The sequence below is a fragment of the Marasmius oreades genome, chromosome 11 (genome assembly GCF_018924745.1).
Source record: "Marasmius oreades isolate 03SP1 chromosome 11, whole genome shotgun sequence".
NCBI lineage: Eukaryota > Fungi > Basidiomycota > Agaricomycetes > Agaricales > Marasmiaceae > Marasmius > Marasmius oreades.
The window spans coordinates 933987-954983 of NC_057333.1; the positions used below are offsets into that span (position 1 = coordinate 933987).

Sequence of the window (20997 nt, forward strand, 5' to 3'; positions counted from 1 at the left end):
CGAATGATACGCGCCAGTCACGCGTCGCCTTGCTTCACTTCCCCCTCCTGAGTCCTCCACCTACCGGCATTATCATTATCATGGTCTCTCTCACAGACCGTCAACAGAATGACCTGTATGCTACTTTTTATAAAGTGTGTAAAGTTGGTTAATGACAATCACCCTAGAGAGCTAGCCATCTTCCATTATCTCACGAGCCGCAAAAACAAGTTCTCTCAAACACTCGCTGCCTTCCAGTTAGACAGCAACATCGGTGATATACCTACAAATGCACGGTACGACGGCATTTTAGAGAAGAAATGGGTTGCCGTTCTACGTCTTCAGAAAAAGGTAAGATGAGACTTTAATCAAACGTTTCTGCCACCTTTTCATTACCTTAAGAACAGGTTTTAGAACTGGAAACACGCATAAAGTCTCTCCAAGAAGAGTTAGAGAATGCTTCTTCCCCGGCTCAACGTGGTTCAGCTGTAGTAGACTGGGTACCTAAACCAGGAGCCTCCCCACGACACTCCCTTGCAGGACATCGATCACCGATAACAAGCGTTGCTTTCCATCCCATTTTCTCCATGTTGGCGACCGCGAGCGAAGATTCCACGATTAAAATATGGGATTGGGAAACTGGAGAGTTTGAGAGGTCATTAACAGGACATACCAGAGACGTGAAATGCGTGGACTTTCATCCGAAGGGATCGTTTTTGGGTATGTACTCAATGATTGTTTTTCTTTGTTTTTGTTGAAGTATCTGCTCATGCCATTGATCTTTCTAGTTTCTGCGTCGTCTGATCTTACCCTCCGACTTTGGGACACGGAACTATGGGGCAGACGTGGGTACAGTGGTCAAACGATGCACGGTCACGATCATACGATATCCTCTGCTCGATTCTTGAACAGTGGTGATTACATAGTTAGCGCAAGCCGCGACAGAACGATCAAAATCTGGGAGGTAGTCACAAAGTAGGTTACACTTTTATGATTAACCTGGTTCGGGCTAATTGTTTCCTAGATTCTGTATCCGAACCATAGCGGCACACGATGATTGGGTTCGATCAGTGACACCTTCTTCCGATGACCGACTACTCGTTAGCTGTTCCAATGACCACGTACGTCTGTTCTTTATGTGAAATGCATTCCTTCATCGAATATAACTTCATAAAGATGGCACGTGTTTGGGAATTCAAGAACGGTCAGATGAAGGTTGAGCTCCGAGGAGGGCATGACCGCCAAGTTGAGGTTGCCGTCTTTGCGCCTGTTAACTCCTACCCGTATATTCGAGAACTAGTTGGTCTACAGGTAAGCTTCATTGCATTCCAAGCGGTGTTGTCGCTTTAACTTGGAAGACAGGACGACGGCAACGAACCAGGTTTATTTGTCTTTACTGGTGGTCGGGACAACCTAATCATAATCTGGGAGACGCAATCTGGACGTCAACTGAAGACCCTGGTATGTATTTCTGGCGGTTTCCCCGGGCTGTTATATTTACGCTCGGGACCAGATCGGACATGATGGTTGGATACGTGGGCTTGAATTTCATCCCTCCGGAAAGTTCCTCATATCAGCCTCCGACGACAAACATATGCGTGTCTGGGATGTTTCAACTGGACGCTGTACACGAGTCATCCAAGCTCATTCACATTTCGTTACTTGTATAGCATGGGGGCGGACGACGCACGGTAGTGGTCAAAACGGTGTCAATGGTGATGCCCCGGTTAACGGGAACGTTGCTAAGAAGCGAGCGAATGTGATAGCCACCGGAGGTGTAGACCTTGTGGTCAACATTTGGACGCCTTGAAGACGGGAAGTGTCGTATCAAGATTGAAGCTTGAATACTCGACAAATACGTTATTCTCGGTGACGCGAAGAGCGAGCGCTGGAGCGCTGGAGGTCAGCCGATGTTTTTTACCACTTTTCCGGTTGCGTATCTATGCATCCTATTGTTTACACCCAAGTTGGTATGTTTTTCCTCATTTCACAGGTCAACCACTCAAAATTGTGCTGACGCAATAGGAAGGAACCACATTTTATGGAATCATTCACTATGAACTCTCACATTCATTTCTTGTACGATAGTTGTAGAAAAATCGAAGCTGTTTTTAGCCTTACATGAATTCATTAATATCCGGGTGGGGTAGTCCTGTTCTCTTCTCGAATTTGATGGTTGCGAGCGAAGCGAGCAATCCTTATCAACGGGTGAGGGCCCGGTCAACTTTTGTTTGTAATTATTTGTCGTTTCCGTTTCAATGTCGCGCGACCTGCTTGCTCGTCGCCTTTGGCGACGAGCAGCCCTTCCATCCTCTATTCTACCTGCTCCAAAACCTCGAAAATCAACACAGAAAGCATTTTAGTACCCATGTATCAAGTTCAATGACAGAAATCGATGCTTTTTGACAACTTTTACGACGTGTTTCTTTTTCACCGCCAGTAAGATATGTCGGAAAGGTAATACAGGGAGTAGTCGTAGAGGATGTAGCCGCGCGCCAGGTATCTCAATCCTTTCTACCTCTTACAATTGCACAAACCATCATGCCCGTTTTCCCCAGTGTTTTTCGAGATAGCAATACTTCTCTCACAATTCACCTACCAGCCCGAAGAAGATGCCCTTCCTGCAACGTAGTCCAACTGCTTCACGCGTTCAGCAATACACACGACCAATGCAAGAGTTGCCATCGTGCTAAGACAAATCGGAGGTGCTCGCTCTGTAAGGAGCTCAAATCCGAACGCTCATATCCCAGTGAACCCAACACACCTTTCCCCGATCGTTGTAAGAAATGTCGTCAAAAGCAGAAATGTACACGCTGCCATAAGATCTTGAAATTTCGACATTACATTCCTGCTCACCTTCTAGAAACCGTACAACGACGTGGAGTCACTGGTGAAGTTCGGTCAAAACTCACAAAGACGTGCGATAAATGTCGGACCAAGGCAACTCAGAGAAATGTAGACAAGCGGTTGGAGGCACAACGCGAAGGTGAGTAGCTACATGCATATACAGTTTCAAATATCTAAGCAGCTTTTAGGACTTCACTGGTGTACTAGTTGCTCAAAGCAAGTACCCCACGAAGCTTGCACAAATCAGCACGGTCAGCTTTTCGCGACATGTAACGACTGCCGGGCGCGTCGAAGACGCGTCACCATGGAAGATGTGCCTGACGAGGACGAGCCTCCGCCAAGCGACGAATCCGAAGGCGTGGATGTACTGGATTCAGACGACTTTGACCAGTATTTCGGCGATGGCACTGACATGATAGAAGTTGATCTACCGGAAGATGTGGTGGTCACTGAGGCCGAGAAAAGATGTATTCAGAAATTCGTGAAGGCTGACAAGGACCTGAAGTTGCAGACTTGTGGTGTTTGTCGAGAGGTTCGTTGGAACGTGAAGCTGACAGCTGGTGCCTGCCAGCGGTGTAACAAGGATAAAGGAGACGTGAAAAAGTGGGGTACCGAGAATAACGTCCACCCAGGTGAGTCCCGGGTCAGTCGAATATCTTATCAGTGATGCTCACGCAATGGCTACCTACAGCCGATATCCCGCACGCACTGAAGGGCCTTACCGAGCTTGAGGAGATGATGATCTCACTCAACCTCCCGGTCATGTCTGTTCGCCACACCTCTGGGTTTCAATACAAATACAAAGACCATGTCTGCAGCTTTGTTCACGATATTACAAGCATGGCGACACACCTTCCTCGTCTTCCTGAAGAATGCGAGACAGTCATCATCCGACAACAACAGACAGACATGTCGGAACATGTCGACTATATCGTGCGCCGTCAGAAAGTGTTGGATGCTCTTCGTGAGAAGTGTCGAATCGATCCCTCCTACTCTCACATCCAGCTCGGTGATCCCGAAACTCAACGACGGCTTAACGAACTCCCGGAACAAGGCTCCATGGCACACCGAATCCCCACATGTATAGCCTCAGGCTCAGCTCCAGCAGAAAATGATGGCCCTCACACCTCTGCTGATGACATGGAAGCAGCAGCCGACCTAGAGGACACCGGTATAGAGTATACCGACACTGGTGTTCTCAACCTTGGTGCAGGCGGCGTTGATGAAATCACTGCCATACGGGACGCTGCCGCCCCAATCACCCAGCACGGGCAAGTCGGATATGAACGTCACATTATTGTAAGAACTTTTATGCAACCTACTGATTCTGACAACCGCTAACTCCCGCCCTCAGGCCAGTACGGTGGACAGAGGGAATCCGATCAATGAAAACACTCCAGGATACATTACCAGGTGCTTTCCGACACTCTTTCCAGATGGAAAGGGAGATTTCTTCGAGCCGCGAACACATAAAATATCCCTTTCCGAATACTTTTCACACCTCATGCAGTACCGGGATCACCGTTTCGCTAGCCATCGCCGTTTCCCCTGGTTTGCTTTCAATACACTTCAACGCACCCGAGCTCATGCACAGGCAAAAATATTCGTGAACCAGGCTCACGATGCTGCAAAACTTACAGCGAACGACCTTCGAAACATGATGGATGAAGGCGATACAACAATAGCAAACTTAATGATAAGATATGGTGTCCAGCTTCGTGGTACCCGCGCTTACTGGAATGCCCGACGGTCGGAACTCACAGCCGCAATCAACGTACTTGGCACACCACATGCGTTTATTACTCTAAGTGCCGCTGATCTCCAGTGGCCAGGACTCCATCGACATATGCCAAGTCATGGTGAAGATGTTCTACCTTCGGATGACAGTCGCTCCCAAGGCCAACGTCGCCGATTTCTTAAACATAACCCACACATTGCAGCCACGTATCTCGACCAACGTGTTGGGCTCTTCATGAAGCATGTGCTAGGACCCGTTCTCGGGATAAAACAGTACTGGTACCGCTACGAGTGGCAGGAGAGGGGAAGTGGACACATTCACGGTTTCTTGTGGCTCAAAGATGCACCAGACCCCGATGACGTTGACTGGAGTCGCCTTAAACATCCAGATCCGATTATTTCCGATGAACAGCAGGAAAAAATCCAAATTTTTCTATCCTATTGGTCGAAGTACATTACGGCTTGGAATCCCTTCCCTGCTTCGTCGGACGGTGGCCTTACTCCACCCCATCCGTGCACCATTGACCCAGAAACTCTCAACTATAACAAAGCCGAGCTATCCAACCTCCTAAACTGGATTCAACGACATGACAAATGCTCAGCAAAATACTGTCTAGTCAAACGAAAGGTCCCCGGCGAAGAAGAACCAATACAGGTTTGCAGATTTGATTTCCCCAAGGATTTACGAAATGACGCTGGATGGGGTACCGACAGCAAGAACCGTATTCATTTCCACCCATGCCGGAACGACCCTCTTGTCAACTGTTACAACCCTGTTATGATGATGGGTTGGCTAGCTAACACGGACATCAAACCTGTACTAAGCAAATCAGCAGCTCTACAGTATGTCACGGTTGACGCCATTCACCTGTTTCCCAAGCTTACTCAGTCCGTCAGATACATTTCAAAATATGCTACTAAAGCCGAATCAAGTGCGCCATCGTTTACCACAATGCTTAGCGACCTCGTTTCTCGTGATGAAGAGTCAAATGCTCGTTCACTTTGCCAGAAACTCATGAACAAAATGCTGGGAGAACGTTCCTACTCTGCCCAAGAAACCGCCCATCTTCTTCTTGGCGTTCCTCTAGTCCGGGCATCATTCGGCTGGAAGACCCTGAATCTGAGTAAAGAGGGTGGTTATCGGGAAATTGACGTTCATAGTGAGGATGGGACAGCGCAACCCGGAGACAGGTTGGTCACAGACTCTTCGTGGATGCAACGGTATGTGGCGCGCACACCTGAACTAGAAGACATGTCAATGTATGAAATATGGTCGCATTACCACTGGCATGACCACAAGTGGAAATGCAATAATAATAACACCACCGTTATCGTTCGCATCTTTCCCAGTTACTCACCCAACCCTGAAGACGACAAATATGAAGATTACTGCCGTGTCAAAATTCTCTCTCATCATCCCTTCCGTGATCCGAGAAAGCTCCTTGATGGCCCCAATCACACAATGCGTACCTGGGAAGATTTATTCGTTGAGTGTGAGGACAATGGCCACACACATCCTCGAGATAATCTACGCAGCTGGAAGGAAGAGTCTAATCCGGTTGCTGATGAAGTCGAAGAAGAAGAAGAACTAGACGTCGTGGAGGACATAGTAGGGTTCCGGGAGGAGGATTGGATGGTTTATCAACAAATGTTTGCTGGCGCAGCTGCTCCACAATTTGGAATTGACAATCTCGGGAACCGCCCCTTGGATCAAGGCCTTACACCCGATGCTGCATATGACCGTTGGGAGAACCTGGAGAGTGTTTCCAGCTATATATCGGTCCAAAAAATCGAGATGGGAGATATTCAGGAAGAGGTTGACCTCCCTGTGGATTTAGCAACTATTTCGGACGAACAAAAGGCATAGTTTTATCATCATTATTGATAACAAATCTAATTATTTACTAGGTCATACTGAATCGATTCACTGACACTTATGCTCAACTGCTTCAAGGAGAAGAACCTCCGCAACTCAGACTGAACATCGATGGAACCGCAGGCTGTGGGAAAACCTATGTCATTAAGGCGTTATGTCAGGAGCTTCACTGTATGGCATCTGAAAACAATCAACCTGATCCTGTCAGGGTAATTGCTCCATCTGGTGTTGCTGCTCTGAACATCAACGGCTCTACTATTCACTCTGCTCTCTCCATTCCTGCCAAAAACTCCGAACTTGTCCCACTTGCTGGATCTCGTCTTACCAGATTGCAACAGAAATGGAAGGGCGTCCACTTTCTCATTATTGATGAAAAGTCAATGCTTGGGCAGCGTATGTTTGCGAGGATGGACTCAAGGCTCCGACAGGCTCATCCATCAGGATCGGATGCAACTTTTGGCGGTTATCATGCGGCTCTCGTTGGTGATTTTGCTCAACTACCACCTGTAAAGGATAGGTGTCTCTTCTCTAAACCGGCTACGGAAGACACGCCTCTAGGAAAGCTCAGCCATGATGGTCACAGCCTCTATCTTTCATTCTCAGAGAGTCTTCAGCTTCAAATTGTTCGACGACAGCAAGGTAATTCACTGGATCAAGTTCAATTCCGCTCTCTCCTTAGGAATGCCTCAAATGGTGGACTCACACACTCTGACTGGACTTTTCTTCTTGCTCGCTATGCTGAAACATCAGGAAAAGCCCAAAATGTGAATTCGCACAAATCAGTAATAATTTGTACCAATTCGCACCAAGGCGTCAAATTTGCGACCGTTAGTGACTTTCTCCGAATTTTGCTATTTCCACATCCCCCCAACGAATTTTGACTAATTCGTGCTTATTTGTGCTATTTTGCGTGCATTTGGGTGTCTCTAATTGACGCAAATCTGCACATTTCTTACAAATAGTTGGGCCTCGTTTCGTCGCACTTGTAACAAATAATCAAGTAGTGTATATTGACGTTGTTCACTAAGTTACATGTGGTCGTATCTAAATATGTACATCAATGTGATTAGGACCCGACATCTCCTGCCAATTTATCATGAAGTGTAAAGCCTGTGTGTACCAGTGAACAATAGCCAGACCAGAAGTAAACAGTTACTGACAGTACTAGTGGAAGAAGCATCAAGTCTTTGATGATCCTTGTTTGATGAGAACAAATTATGAATCACACAAGCCTAAAAATTCGTTGAAAGCACGATAAGGCGGACAACAAAGACGACGTACTTGCTTCTACAGCTGTTCCAAACCACCCGAGAAACCTTAGCTCAGAGCTGGACCCGGGCCTGAGTCTTGCCGGCATTCTTTTGTCGAGCATACCATGAAGAATAAATTATATGAGAGAGTTGGGGAGAGAAGGAAAGTTTGGAGTGCGAGTGGTAGTGATGGAATGAAGGAAAAAGGAATGAAGAAGAACGTACATATAATAACCAGAACACGTCGTACTACGTAACCTGCAACCCGGTCCCTCGGATAAATCGGTGATCTCGGCAAGTCATTCAATGACTTGACGGCGACCACTAAATTTCACAACTGTGACAACTATGAAAAAGAATGAGAATTCTCTAAGTCCCACTACTTAAATCTGTGTTATCATTTATGGATACAATTCATGAATAAATAGCAAAGTTGCCTTTCGCTTTGGCAAAAACTTAGGTGGAATTCGCACAAACTAGTGCAAATTTGCCCCAAACATTTCTGGGCATTATCCTAATTTACACAGTTTTGCGCCAAACAGCCAAACTTGCGCAGATTAGCTAGGTTAGTTCAATTTGTGCGAATTTGCACCAATTTGCATTTTGGGATTTCCCTGATGAAACCTTACGGACCAAACCAAATCCTCTTTTAACGATGCTGTGCGACTGTATACTACTGCTGACGAAGTTGAAAACTCAAATCTCAAGGAACTGCTCAATCTTAACGAACCATGTGCTCGTATCCATGCCAAGAATGATGGACGTAACGCAAAAAAGGCCCCCCCTGATGATTGTGGTGGCCTCGAGAACAATATTTTCCTTTCACGAGGTGCAAAAGTAATGGTGACCCGCAACTTATGGCAGAAAAAGGGTCACTCTTACTACACCGCCAATAGCTGAATAGATAGCCGACATATGTGCTACTTTATATAATCACCATCTGTCTCCAGATATGTTCACGATATGTAGAGTCACATGACAATGCCCTAATTACTTAGCACAAATGTTTCTAGTGGTCCTCCTGCCCTACTTTTGCATACATTGACCTTTGGTAGGTAAAATATCTCATTTGGACCCATTTCCATCGCGGGAGGAACAAGGGATGCCAGAATTCCCTTTGCTGGATTGTGTTACGGCATGGTTACGGCATGGTCAATATATGTTCACGATATATTGAGTTTATGGGATATATATAAAGTAGCACATATCTGTACGACATGGGCCAGTTTTGGTAGTGTAGCTGCTTCGTGGTTGCTGTTCTCCTTACTAAAAAATATCTGTTTACTAGGCTTGGTCAACGGGACGCTTGGAATTGTGGCCGATATAATCTGGAAAAAGGGTGCCGAATGCTCCGATCTCCCTCTAGCAGTTTTACTTGAGTGCCCAACTTACACCGGTCCTACCCTTTGGAGAACTGGACCACGAGAGCATGCGCCTCAAGGTCATCCTATCGTCCCAATTCCAGTTATCAAGCAATCCTTCGAATATGACAGTCGCCAATGTAGTCGTATGCAACTCCCCCTCAGATTAGCCTGGGCAGTCACAGTGCACAAGTCGCAAGGTCTCACACTGGAGAAGGCACAGATTGGACTGGGGAAGCGGGAATTCTGTGTAGGGCTAACTTTCGTTGCATTGTCAAGGGTGAAGGAGTTTGATGGTTTGATGATCTTGGATAAATTTGATTTCACTCGGGTTAAAAATCTCGGTGGTGCTGCTCTAAATGAACGTAAATCAGACTTTAATAGGAGATATCCTCGGACAAATTTGTAGAATAGTTTTCTTTACTTCTACACCGTTACTGTACATGCAAAGCGTCGATACCAGTGAGATGAAAAAAAAAATGGATTTGAATTTACAAAGGCTAAACACAAATTGAATCACAGGGATTTCAAAGATATGGTAGAGAGATGTGGACAAGTTCACTCACCAATCTCCAGATCTTAGGAGTGACAGCTGCCCAGTGTAGCTGGCCATTGAGGTACTTAGAGTCGAAGGACAATCGCATCCGTGACGCGCGTCCCAGTGGTGATATATTGATAGCCGCGGCAGTGCCTGCGGCTACGCCCGAGCCGGTCGTACTGTAAACTGTCTATAGTGGTATTGATGAGGAATAAAAAGGAACAACGATAAAGATTCGTTTTCTATCGCTACTGAGATTCGAAGCGAGCTACCGGGCCGTGTGCGGTGCATATTTCTCAAGAAAAAAAACGATGGGGTGCAGGGGCGAAGCCCCGCCTAGCTGGGTGAAGGGCAGGAACACATCCGAGCGCAGCGAGCGTTCGTGTGTAAGCCCGGAACCCTAGCTAGTATCATTCATGGGCGCATCGAAGTTTCTGGAACCCAGAATTGTTATCATAACAACATCTAGATCTGCTCGAACAAATCCCCTTGCCCCCCGACAAGTCCGCCGAAATAACAAGTCAACGCTTTCAATTTATCCCCCATCCACTCTTCTTCGACCTCAATAAATTCCTGCACATCACCAACGAGTTGCTTGGGGTCTTCAAGTAGGGCCCCAATCTCGTTGAGGTCACTGTTTCGCGGAAGATAATATGCGATGTTTGGCGTGATTTGACGTGAGAGGTGAAATAGATTTGCTCCGTGAATGGGTTGTATGGAGGAAAGCGGGTAGGTGGGGTGAACCTCAGGGCTTTCTTCTAGTAGATCGCTGTCGTTGGGGCTAGAATCGGATATATAAGAAGGGCCACCCCAGGGTGGGCTGAGAAATACGACGTCGATTTTTCGTTTTGATGAGGTGCTCGACCGAGAGATATAAGACTCGGCGAACGTGATATAGTCGCTCAGAATAAATTCGATATGTTGCGCGACGCCATATATCTGCGCGTTGTGTCTTGCAAGAGCGAGGCGCGTAGGAGAGGTGTCCAAGGCTATTACTGAATCACCAGAATTAAAAAATGAACCAAAGGGTGAAGAAAAAATCGTGGACAAGGACACACCACGCTGGCAGGTTTTCGCAAAGGCGATAGCATTTCCACCGACCCCGCAAAAAGCATCCAATATTGTATCACACCGACAGCGTTCAGCAATTTGATCTGCTATGAACTCCGGTGTGACACTGTACCACCCTTCTTCGTCAAGTAAACATCCAGGCGGTGTAGAGTAAAGCGAGAAAAATCTTGCTCTTTGGAAAAAATCTGGAAAAAAAATCATCCTTGTTCTTCAACGTTCTCAAGGCTGCATAACAGGAAATAACGACCGGAATCACGTACATTTTCTCAGAGCATCGGGAACGTCCTCTGGATTTCGATAATGTGGCACCAGACCCGTCATGTCATATTTTTTGACCCAAGAAAGATTAGAACCGGCATCGACCTGTCCAGGATAATCGTCGTTACGCCCAGATTGTGGATTGGACAGATCGATGATTTCCCTTTCTTTGACAGGATCTTGAAGGCTTTGAACGAAACGACCAAGTCCACTGAAGGCGGATTTCCGTTTGCCCATGAGAGGCAATCCGCAAAAACGTTCAGGAAATGTGTTCCATATACGCCCATAATTACGTAATATATTGTCACTGCTACGTAGTTCGTTCGCTACTTGGTATAATGTATATTGGCTATACCTACGTTCTTCTGCACGATATGCAACCGTCGAAACGTCGGTGACATGGTTCTCCGTTTGGCACTCACTAGCACCTGTCATACACCTTTCGAATAGAACATCATGCATCATGAGTCGTTCACGCAGTACATACTAGATCTAATTTCTACCACAAAGTTCACCATATATGATACAAGATTTATGCAACTCCATTGAGCTCAAAAGTAAGAAAGACAGATAAAATGAAAATGATAAAAATAGTCCAATGTCCATGGGCAAAAAGAGCCAAAGCAATACCAACGGGAGTGAAGAAGAAAGATGCACAACCCATGATACTCGAACTATCCAATCGAAGGTGGCGGATACCATCTGGGATCGTAGCCGGTACTTCCGGCAAAGAGTACCGAGTCACTTGACATATTTCCTCGGGACGTACCCGGCAGATGGAGGTCATCACCATTGCCATTGACGCTCGGAAGCGGCCGAAAGACGGCAGAAGTACTATCCGAAGACGTTCTTCTGCCGCTTAGTACTTCATTAGGAACAAAGAACGGCGACCGAGGGTGGTTGTGGTCTATTTTATCAGCTGATAACGCCCGCTGATGCGGCGGGCGCGGAGATGACTGGATTCCAGGAGGCACGGGTAATTCACGTCTGCCCTGGACGTGAGGAGAAGCAAGTGGTACCTGTCGGTGATTTGTCTGGTGTCCGTTAAGTTGCGTGGACGCGGGAGCGCGGACGGAAGGGGGAGATTGTGAGCGATATGGTGGCGACATTTCCTGCCGGTCAGCAAGCTCGGAGAGCTCTTGTCCGCCAAGTCCACCGAGACCGAGGGCAGGTCCACCCCGAGCTATGAGAATTTCTTCTGGTAAAGGTGTAGATCGATACGGAGGGGAGCATAATATGGAGTATTGGGAATTAGAAGAACTGTTTGTTGATGTCACGCGAGCTGACATCAGCTGTTCTACAGAGCGCTGGACATGTAGTCTTTGTTCCGAGGTGGAAGGTCTGAGGGAGGGAGGAGGAGCTGACATCAGTTGTTCTGCGGAGCGCTGAACATGAAGTCTTTGCTCTGAGGTGGAGGGTCTGAGGGAAGGAGGAGGAGGCGGGGGCGGAATTGGACGGTTTAATGAGGATGAGGAGTGTTGGTGAGGAATGTTAGGTATGTGGGTTGGCGCGAGTCGATTTTGCTGTACAGCGTTTGGTGGCCGGCGATTTGTGTAAAGAGGTGTGGGATCGGACATGTTGACAGAGAGAGACGGTAGTGCATCAGCGGACGAAGAAAGAAATGTGGGAGCTGACATTACAGGCGGCTCCGACATTACACTATCTATGGAGGGTCGTTGTTCGCGTGGAGGAGAACGTGGAGGAGAAGGAGGCGGCAACGGAGCAGGATAACTTGGAGCGGGAGGTGTGTTAACAAATCGTGATCCTGCGCGAGAGCGACCCGACGATTTTCTGGGTGGCTGCAGATCCTGGTTAGATGCCAGAAGTCCTTCAAGGAACGAAAACTTACGGGTGCAATAGGTGTACTAGGGGAAGACCTATTCGGAGATGGAGGGTCAACCTGCAAGGAGTGCGACGCAGTTTCTGCGGAATCGACAGATAATTGTCGTGAAATAACGAGAACGTCAGTGGCAGGGACATTGTTCCTCGCAGGTATGAGGCGTTGATTTTCGTCGGCAATGTGACTACCCCTTGGTCCTAGTCCCAGTCCAAGGCTATCACTATCGTCTTCATCGTCGTCCTCAAATATGGTATCGTGTTGAATGGAGTAGTCCCATATAGGAGATACAATGCCTGACTCTGAATTCGTCAAACGCGAACTGGTCCGGAAACCGGCTCTCCTGTAGTTCTCCAAGGTGGAAAGGGTCCTGACGCTCTTGTTAGATGCATCGATCTCGAAACGGCGAGAAGGGGATGTTGAGTGCACTGGAACTGGGGTTTTTTTAAAAGGCAAACGAAGCAGTAACCAGCCTCTCCCGAGTTTCCGACCTAGTTGAAAGTTTCGCCATAGCCTAGTACCGGGAAACGCCTGCTCAGATTGTCCCTTCTGCATAGCGGTGGACGTAAGTAGCGTTGAATAACTAGGTTCTCCGGATGTAGGCGAAGACGAAAGTCGGACGTGTCCACCTCCATACGTAGCACCAGTTGATGATGGGGATTTCTGTAGAGCCAACTCGAACTCTTCGGCCTCCGTTTGATCGATGACCCATGAGCTTCGACGTTTTTCTTTACGGACTTTCTGTGCTCGAAGTCCAGCTGTAATGCGCTGAAGAAGAGTGACCTGAGATTGATTTCCACTCGACGGCTTGCCATTTCTTTTCCGATTTTTCCGAGAACGGTAATAAAAAAAAGACACTCCGCAAATAAGGGCCATAACCACGACAGAGACAACCGGTACGACAATTTGAATCGTCGACCAGCCCTGATGAGCGTCTGAAGCGTCTGAAGCTGCGCATGTTATTAGTTGGGGGAAAAGGGTGCAAAAGTGGCACACACACCTTCAATTGCTTGTGCAAGGTTAAATGTCTTGTTCTGTGAGGGAAACCTAGCAAACGCCCAATCCGGTATATCTATCCCTTTCAAATAGTCAACACCATCGGCTGTAGTATAGGTCTGAACTGTCAATTGGTTCTTCTCGCATGTCTGATTCCAATCCCACGAATACCCCTTCGAAACGTTCGAATCCTCAAGACAAGCGCTCCATATATTCCAAAAGACGTTGGTACTAGAAATGGCGTATTCAGTAGGCTGCAGCTCGAAGCTTGGAACTCTAGATTCACCATGTACACCGGTTCGCGGGAATTGTTTCGCGAGGGAACAAAAGTAAACCACGCGCTGAAGAACAGTAGAGCAATTAAAAACAGCATAGCTCAAGCATTGACAACATACTCGGATGCGCTTTGCATGTCGATACAGCGTCCTTCAAATCGCATGGGCTCTTCCCGTCCTTGTTCTTCAACTGGATCATAATTCGAATTTTAGTACGACTCTGAGGTTAGAGCGATCGAAGTTTCGTAACTTACGACCGAGTCCTTAGAGAAAAGTTTTCAGCAATAATATCATGTGGACCCAAAATTGATTTCTTCCACGTACCTCATCCGCAAATGCGACCTGAATCAACAAACTAACAAGCCCAATTGGTAACAGCAAGGGTCCGTGAAACATAGCTTGAACATAGGATAAATGAACGCAATGAGAGGAATCAACGTGAGGATTTACAGGAGTAGCCCTTCACATGCGGTGTGAGTATGTGGGTGAGAATCAGCCTGGATGGTCAGTTGATCTTGGAAGTAAGTTAATACGAGCCAAGTACTGTCATTGCCTGTCATTGCCGTCATTTCCGTAACAACACCAAGACTAGAAATATATTCCGGACCAAATATCGCAGGTACAGATTGAGTATTACTGTATACAATTATGCTGTACCGGTACGGTGTCAATGGGGAAAGCGACGAGGGTCAGTAACATTGATTTCAGTACCAAAAACTCGCTTCTAAGAAACGATTCGGGACTGTCGACCGAAAACAAGAACCCGCCCTTCGGTGATATATTTCTAAACATCGACACGGTAGAACTCGTAGCTGATTGAGGCGTTGGGCGGGAGTCAATCAATCACCGACCGACTAAGCGACAACTGGGGCGGAAGAAATGGAGATAAAAACAGGATCATCAGGTCCCTAAGGACTGTTCATATCATTTAGCTGTCAAATGGAAGCAGACTTCTGGCACTGGTCGGAGGACCGAAAGTGAGTCGGATTGATGGTTGGCGTCACCGTCAAAGCCAGACAGCAATGGAAATAAGGTAAAGACAGGATAAGTTGCATCTTTATTGTAATTCAACGAGCTGAGCAGTGCTTTAGATGTCTTTGGATTGCAAGCATGGGTCGGATTTCGATGTGCTTGGAGCCTTCAAAAGTGGTACTGCTATAAGAAAGCTTATATCCAGCGATCGGGAACGGGAACCTAGCATCAGTAGTTGTTAGATGAGGTCTTGCCGAAACGGAGAATTATGGCGACGTACAGTTCTCGGAATACCTTGTCCCGGTGAATGCAATCTCACTGGCGTCAAGGTGATAATCATCCATCTCCCAAAAGGATTCCACGCTGCGGGAAGTGTTTTGCATGATGGAGCGGTCAGCCATCGCTTCAAGAACCTGCGAGACAGTCAGCTTAGAAAAAATTTGATCATGACAGGACAACCTAGGGATTTTCTGTCTTTTCCATATTGTACTAACCTCCCATTACGAGCTGAGTGGGCGCGACTTTGAACTTCACGGTGGGATAGATAGATAGATTACACGGCGTGGTCCCAGAAATCGGAACTGCCGGTGGGTGAGCGTGATTGAATGGAGGAGGAGGAGTCAGACCATTTGCTCCGTCAGTTCAAGCTTTACTGGCGAGTCATTGGATGACTTCCCGTAAGGATGTGCAAATAATCTCCTTTCAAATAAAAGTTTTGATGTAAATTGGAAATTGGGAAATTGTCGAATTATTTGCAGATGCCTCCCGCAATGCTGGAAATTTGCATGAAGTGCTCGGATTTATCACACGTGTGGTAGCTCGCCAAGGGCGTAAGCGCGGACAAACTTCCATATCTGGGCTGGAAATCATGTGGACTCACCTCGCTTAACGAAATATTGCAGCAAAAACAGTTTAGAAAGGGGTCGCTAGGCCTTTCTAAATTCAAGAATTTAGAACATGCCCTGATGTTCAGATTCTGGTATTTGTTGCCAGGTATCACTCGCTTAACATATCGCCGATGATTTTCAGCGTTATTTGCAACGATATTTACAAATAATCCTTACGGGAAGTCATCCATTCCACGCTCCACAAATTATAGAGGAGAAAAGGGAAAGGGAGAAGAACTGAATGGTTGGTAGCCAAGATTATTTATTATGTAAAATAATGGCCTCCAGTCCATCGGCTACAGGACATCGGTAATTCAACTCAGTCCAAAGCCACTCTTGCGGGACAGCACTTCTTAACTAGAATTCAATAGGCTGACAGCCCATTTCCAATTCTTCCTCTGTATACAGCACGCGCAGGCAGTGGAACCACGACCGCACTTGGACCAGTTCACCGAGAAGAGTAATGACGGGCAAGAATCGAGTTAAAGTATTCACGGAATAGTAGGGCGATGAGGTGAAGGGTGTCGCGACCTGAATACAAGAACACAAATATAGTGGTATGAAACGGAGAGCGACCAAGAGAATGGTGAACTATCGATACTACAAGACGATTGCCTGGTTTTCACCTTCGCCTTCACCTTCACCCTCGCTGGAGAGGCTGACTTCTACCAAACGCTTGCTTGCTTTCCCTTCTTTCTGTACCCCTTCAACAAGACCACTTCGATGGCTTGTCATCTACACGCTATAAGGATCTTTCGGAGTCATATTGAGCACTCGCTATCTTGGTTCTCTCGTGGTCAAGTGACCTTCAACTCGACACCGACAGAACTGAACGGATGCTCCAGATGTGATTCAGTCTTCCTTTACGAGAGGAGAGCAGTCAAACTGCTTGGTTTATTATTGGCGATTTATTGGAGGTATCATGAGTATCAGGTATGTCCATGATTCTTCGCTGGTTTCTCCTTTTTCCTACTGGAGCAGTGCTATTTTAGCCTCGATTGTATCAGGATACTGGGTCATTCAGAGGAGAGTCGGTGCTGCTGCTTCTCACCCGCACGCCACAGGCCCTCAAGAGGACGTTGACGCTAGGCTACGTTACGCTGGCGTATCTACAATTTTGCAAACTTCCATGCAGTTGCTGGGACGCGAACCAACTACAGGCAGCACCGGCGTTCCAATTCAGTCAAAGATGTCGTACCTCTTGTCTACGAGGATTATGAGGCAACGTGCTTCAAGCCCGACCGTTTCCTACTGAAGGAGGTTCTGAAGAGACTTACCCGATTCCTCAACCAATCTCATTCGGATTTGGTGAAAACTGCATTCCGGACACAATAGGCCCTTAAAGTTATGCCTTACTCCCACTATGACATCGCCAGCGAACCGATCGAACACTCCGAGGCCTACACCGCCAGAGTGGCAAGACATCTTCAGGATGATCGAGCGGGAGCTCCCAGGAGCTCCAAACATAGTTAAGGGGATGTCCTGGGAGAGTATATCCCACGGACATCCCGGTTCGACAACCGCTGGAGGACCTGGCGACATCCTGTAGACCTCGTCCTGGCAGCGCCGGGTGTATGCCACGTCATCCATAGGTGTGGCTTGACTGCTTTGGGTTCCATAGGGATGTAGACTTGAGCGAGAATCGTACGCCAGTTGAAGCGACTCTATGACCACGGCCCTTATACCACCAATTTGGTAGGAGCTCGCGCAGATGTTCTGCTTCTCACCATCCCTCTCACTCGGTGCTCATAATGGCGTGGGCTGGGACACCCCAGCTGTCCTGGGGATGTACCTCATAAGTCATTCGGGAACGTGGGTATAGCTCTGATGCGATCAACTGAAAGTTAAAGTTATTGACGTTTAGACAGGTATAAACGTCTTGGTACATGTGAGGTTCATTGGAGATACTCCAACTCATGTTGTCGCGCCTAGCTGTCTTTGTCTTACAATGCTCAAGTTTTCAATCGTATTGTATATCCTCAAAATGATTCTATTCTTTTGATGGTTTTTACACTTGTAAGTACTAGGACAGTTTGATGTATTTTATTAACTCTGGTCAGCGAGTATTGACGGCAGATGGCCATGTAGGCTTCCCATCCAACGAATATTCGATAGCGAATTTTAGCCTATTCAATCCGTTGAATACAGCCGAAACCGTGCCGAAACTGATCCAGGAGCACTTCTTGTAAGTTGTGGCACCTCTTCCCAACGCGTGAAGTCCGAGCAACTTTTCATTATCGCACTCCAATCACACATTTGCTTGTTGATACCGTATATGGTGTGTGTTTTAGATGCATCAGAAACAGTATAAGTGGGTACTAGTCGCGAAGTTCCTGATATCCTGCTCCCCAATCTCTCGAACTCGGATGGATCTCCTGAAGTCATTCTTGATACTCTTCATCTCAGCCTTTACCCTCGGCCTCCTCGTAAAGCGTCATCATCGTTGGTTGCACCTACCTCCTGGACCAAAGGGCTTGCCTATCGTCGGAAATATTGTTGATGCACGAGCAATTGCGAACAGCAATGAGCCACCATGGGTCACGTATTCCAAGTGGTCGGACATCTATGGCGACATATTCACTTTCCAAGTCCTTGGCTCCCGCACGGTCATTCTTAACTCATATAAAGCAATCATGGATCTTCTGGAGCGCAGATCTTACAATTACTCTGACAGACCTTGCACGTATTATTCGATATCAACCAATTGTTCCATGATCTCATTGTTTTTCCTTGCGCGCAGCTCTACCAATGCTCAACGATCTAGTCAGGTTTGTGTTTCTCTGCTTGTATGATATATGTGTAGATACTGAGTTGTTACTGCAGGTGGAAGTGGCTGTTTTCTTGTAAGCGCTGAGTTCCTGTATCACCGTTTCAACTTATCTCACCCATCTCGTTGTCGCTCTTTCAGTTATGCGATACTCTGACTGGTGGAGGTATGTCGAAAAATCCATCTGTTGCTTTGACTTGAGGACTACCAACTCACTCTTCTATTTGCATAGATTGCACCGGAAGACTGTTCACCAATCTTTCAACCATCCTCAAGTTCTACCAGAGTACTACGACATTCAGAAGGAAAGAACCTCCTTATTGATACGGAAGCTAGCCACGTCACCGAAAGATTTCTTTGAACATGTCAGGGCGTGAGTTGCAATCCTCCTCAAGTCTTTCAGGCAACTCAACGTGAAAAATAGGCATTCTGGAGAAATAGTCCTTGAAATCGTGTACGGTTATCGCACTCAAGAAGATATCGACATGTACATTAAGCTGGTCGACGGGGCGATGGAGGGATTGAATGCATCAGGTGTTTATGGAACATATCTGGTCGACTATTTTCCGATACTAAAACACGTACCTGGTGAGCCCCGATTTCCTGTCTGTATGTTCAGTTTATAGAATTATGTCGAAATCTCCGTCTCAAGCCTGGTTTCCGGGTGCAAGATTCAAAACCGAAGCTGAAATGTGGGCTCGAAATACAGATCGAGCAGTCAACCTTCCATGGGAACTCATAAAAAAACTCATAGTTGGTATTTTTCACTCTTTTCTCCGTGCCTCGTCGATCAAGTTCACATCTGATCAGGACGAAGGAAGCGCCGTGCCCTGCTTCTGCACACGAAACCTGGAGAAAATCAGAAAAACAGCCACTTCAAACGACAATTTGGTCATGGATGAAGTCATCAAGAACTGTGCCGCCACATCTTTTCTTGGTAAATGTCCATTTGATCAGGACGAAGGAAGCGCCGTGCCCTGCTTCTGCACACGAAACTTGGAGAAATTCAGAAAATCAGCTACTTCAAACAACAATCTGGCCACGGATGAAGTCATCAAGAACTGTGCTGCCACATCTTTTCTTGGTAAATATCAACAATATTTCATGCATGGTTTCTGACTCTGGAAATTTTAATTTGTTCAGGCGGTGCCGAGACTGTAGGTCACCGAAGGTTTCATTTGTGGATGCCCAACTCACGTCTCTACCTGTAGACCGTGTCGGCTGTTCTGTCTTTTATTCTAGCGATGGTGTTGAATCCTCGAATTCAAGCACGAGCACAAAAAGAACTCGATGAAATCACTGGTTCCGCCAGGCTACCTGAGTTCGCTGACCGTGAAAATTTGCCATATATCCACGCCATCCTTTTAGAGACTCTAAGATGGAATCCTGTCTTGCCACTCGGTTCTTCCGGTTAATTGGAATTCCTTGTTTAACCACTAATAAACATTCAGCTATTCCTCATCGTAGTGTGAATGATGACGTATATGAGGGATATCTCATACCTGGGGGTGCGGTGACCTTTAGTTTAAAATTGCTGCCCTCTAACAGTTTTTCAGGTTCAGCCATCATCGCTAATGCCTGGTAAACTGCTCCGAGCGCTGTTCACCTCAAAAGTACTGACCCTCTCTCAGGGCCGTTTTACGCAACGAATCTCTTTATGGTCCCGACACAGCCAATTTCAACCCAGACCGATTCATCAAACAGGACGGGAAATCTCTTCCTCCCAATCCCGAGTCCATTGCATTTGGGTTTGGCAGACAAAGCTGTCCTGGACGTCAATTTGCCCTCAACTCAGTCTGGTTGACGATCACCTACCTTCTCGCGAGTTTTACGATAGCTAAAGAAATTGATAACGAAGGCAAAGAAATCAATCCAGTGGTCGAATACATGGTTGGGCTTACCAGGTTTGTGTCATGTTTTCGAATGGGACGTAATTGCTGAAACGATACTAGCCACCCTCGTCCTTTTGACTGCCGATTTGTTCCAAGGCCATCGGCTCCATCGTTCAACCAATGAGTTAATGAAAAAGTCTGTATTTCTCCCCGACCCTCACCTGCGCGGAATTCTGTTTTGGTAGTGGTACCGAATTTCTCATGCAATATTTATGCGTGAATATCTACGAGTACAGTCCACACAATTGCTATTACTAAGGACTTATGATACTCCATCAGCAACTTGACAATTTACTGGTGGGAACTTTTTAGGGCTTTTTAGGGCTTGTACAAGTCGACAAGTCACCAGCCACAAGTTATGTCCGATTTCCGACAAGCTCAGATTTACTCGGGTCCATCCGCTAAAGTTTTCCAGTAAACGTGTGTTTATGAGACAGCCTCCAATGTTGGGGGT

At 46.8% G+C, this 20997-nt stretch overlaps 4 protein-coding genes across 6 annotated transcripts; 2 read left to right on the forward strand and 2 right to left on the reverse strand.

Moving 5' to 3' along the window:
* Positions 1 to 22: 22 nt before the first annotated feature.
* On the forward strand, positions 23 to 2121 carry E1B28_003138 (uncharacterized protein). Its single transcript, XM_043160100.1, has 9 exons — positions 23 to 115; positions 168 to 330; positions 387 to 699; positions 768 to 954; positions 1004 to 1100; positions 1156 to 1290; positions 1342 to 1440; positions 1493 to 1949; positions 2009 to 2121. The coding sequence occupies exons 1-8, from the start codon at positions 81 to 83 to the stop codon at positions 1787 to 1789; spliced, it is 1326 nt and encodes a 441-aa protein (XP_043002056.1). The 5' UTR covers positions 23 to 80; the 3' UTR covers positions 1790 to 1949; positions 2009 to 2121.
* Positions 2122 to 9840: 7719 nt separating this feature from the next.
* E1B28_003139 (uncharacterized protein) lies at positions 9841 to 11168 on the reverse strand. 3 transcript variants are annotated; one of them, XM_043160102.1, is made up of 3 exons: positions 10920 to 11168; positions 10647 to 10844; positions 9841 to 10583 (listed from the first exon to the last, which is right to left on the reverse strand). In XM_043160102.1, the coding sequence occupies exons 1-3, from the start codon at positions 11152 to 11154 to the stop codon at positions 10054 to 10056; spliced, it is 963 nt and encodes a 320-aa protein (XP_043002058.1). In that variant the 5' UTR covers positions 11155 to 11168; the 3' UTR covers positions 9841 to 10053. The 3 variants fall into 3 exon arrangements, with proteins under 3 accessions (XP_043002058.1, XP_043002057.1, XP_043002059.1); XM_043160101.1 differs by having other exon boundaries at positions 10647 to 10861; XM_043160103.1 differs by having other exon boundaries at positions 10647 to 10867.
* A 218-nt stretch (positions 11169 to 11386) lies between these two features.
* E1B28_003140 (uncharacterized protein) lies at positions 11387 to 14561 on the reverse strand. Its single transcript, XM_043160104.1, has 7 exons — positions 14350 to 14561; positions 14280 to 14288; positions 14146 to 14215; positions 14037 to 14091; positions 13755 to 13981; positions 12767 to 13704; positions 11387 to 12716 (listed from the first exon to the last, which is right to left on the reverse strand). The coding sequence occupies exons 1-7, from the start codon at positions 14419 to 14421 to the stop codon at positions 11592 to 11594; spliced, it is 2496 nt and encodes an 831-aa protein (XP_043002060.1). The 5' UTR covers positions 14422 to 14561; the 3' UTR covers positions 11387 to 11591.
* A 4071-nt stretch (positions 14562 to 18632) lies between these two features.
* Positions 18633 to 20592, forward strand: E1B28_003141 (uncharacterized protein; the record flags this gene model as incomplete). The annotated part of the gene is made up of 12 exons (XM_043160105.1): positions 18633 to 18652; positions 18708 to 18727; positions 18793 to 18817; positions 18884 to 19024; positions 19076 to 19239; positions 19304 to 19404; positions 19462 to 19735; positions 19795 to 19808; positions 19863 to 20061; positions 20103 to 20159; positions 20208 to 20232; positions 20283 to 20592. The coding sequence occupies 12 exons, from the start codon at positions 18633 to 18635 to the stop codon at positions 20590 to 20592; spliced, it is 1350 nt and encodes a 449-aa protein (XP_043002061.1).
* Between the last annotated feature and the right edge of the window lie 405 nt (positions 20593 to 20997).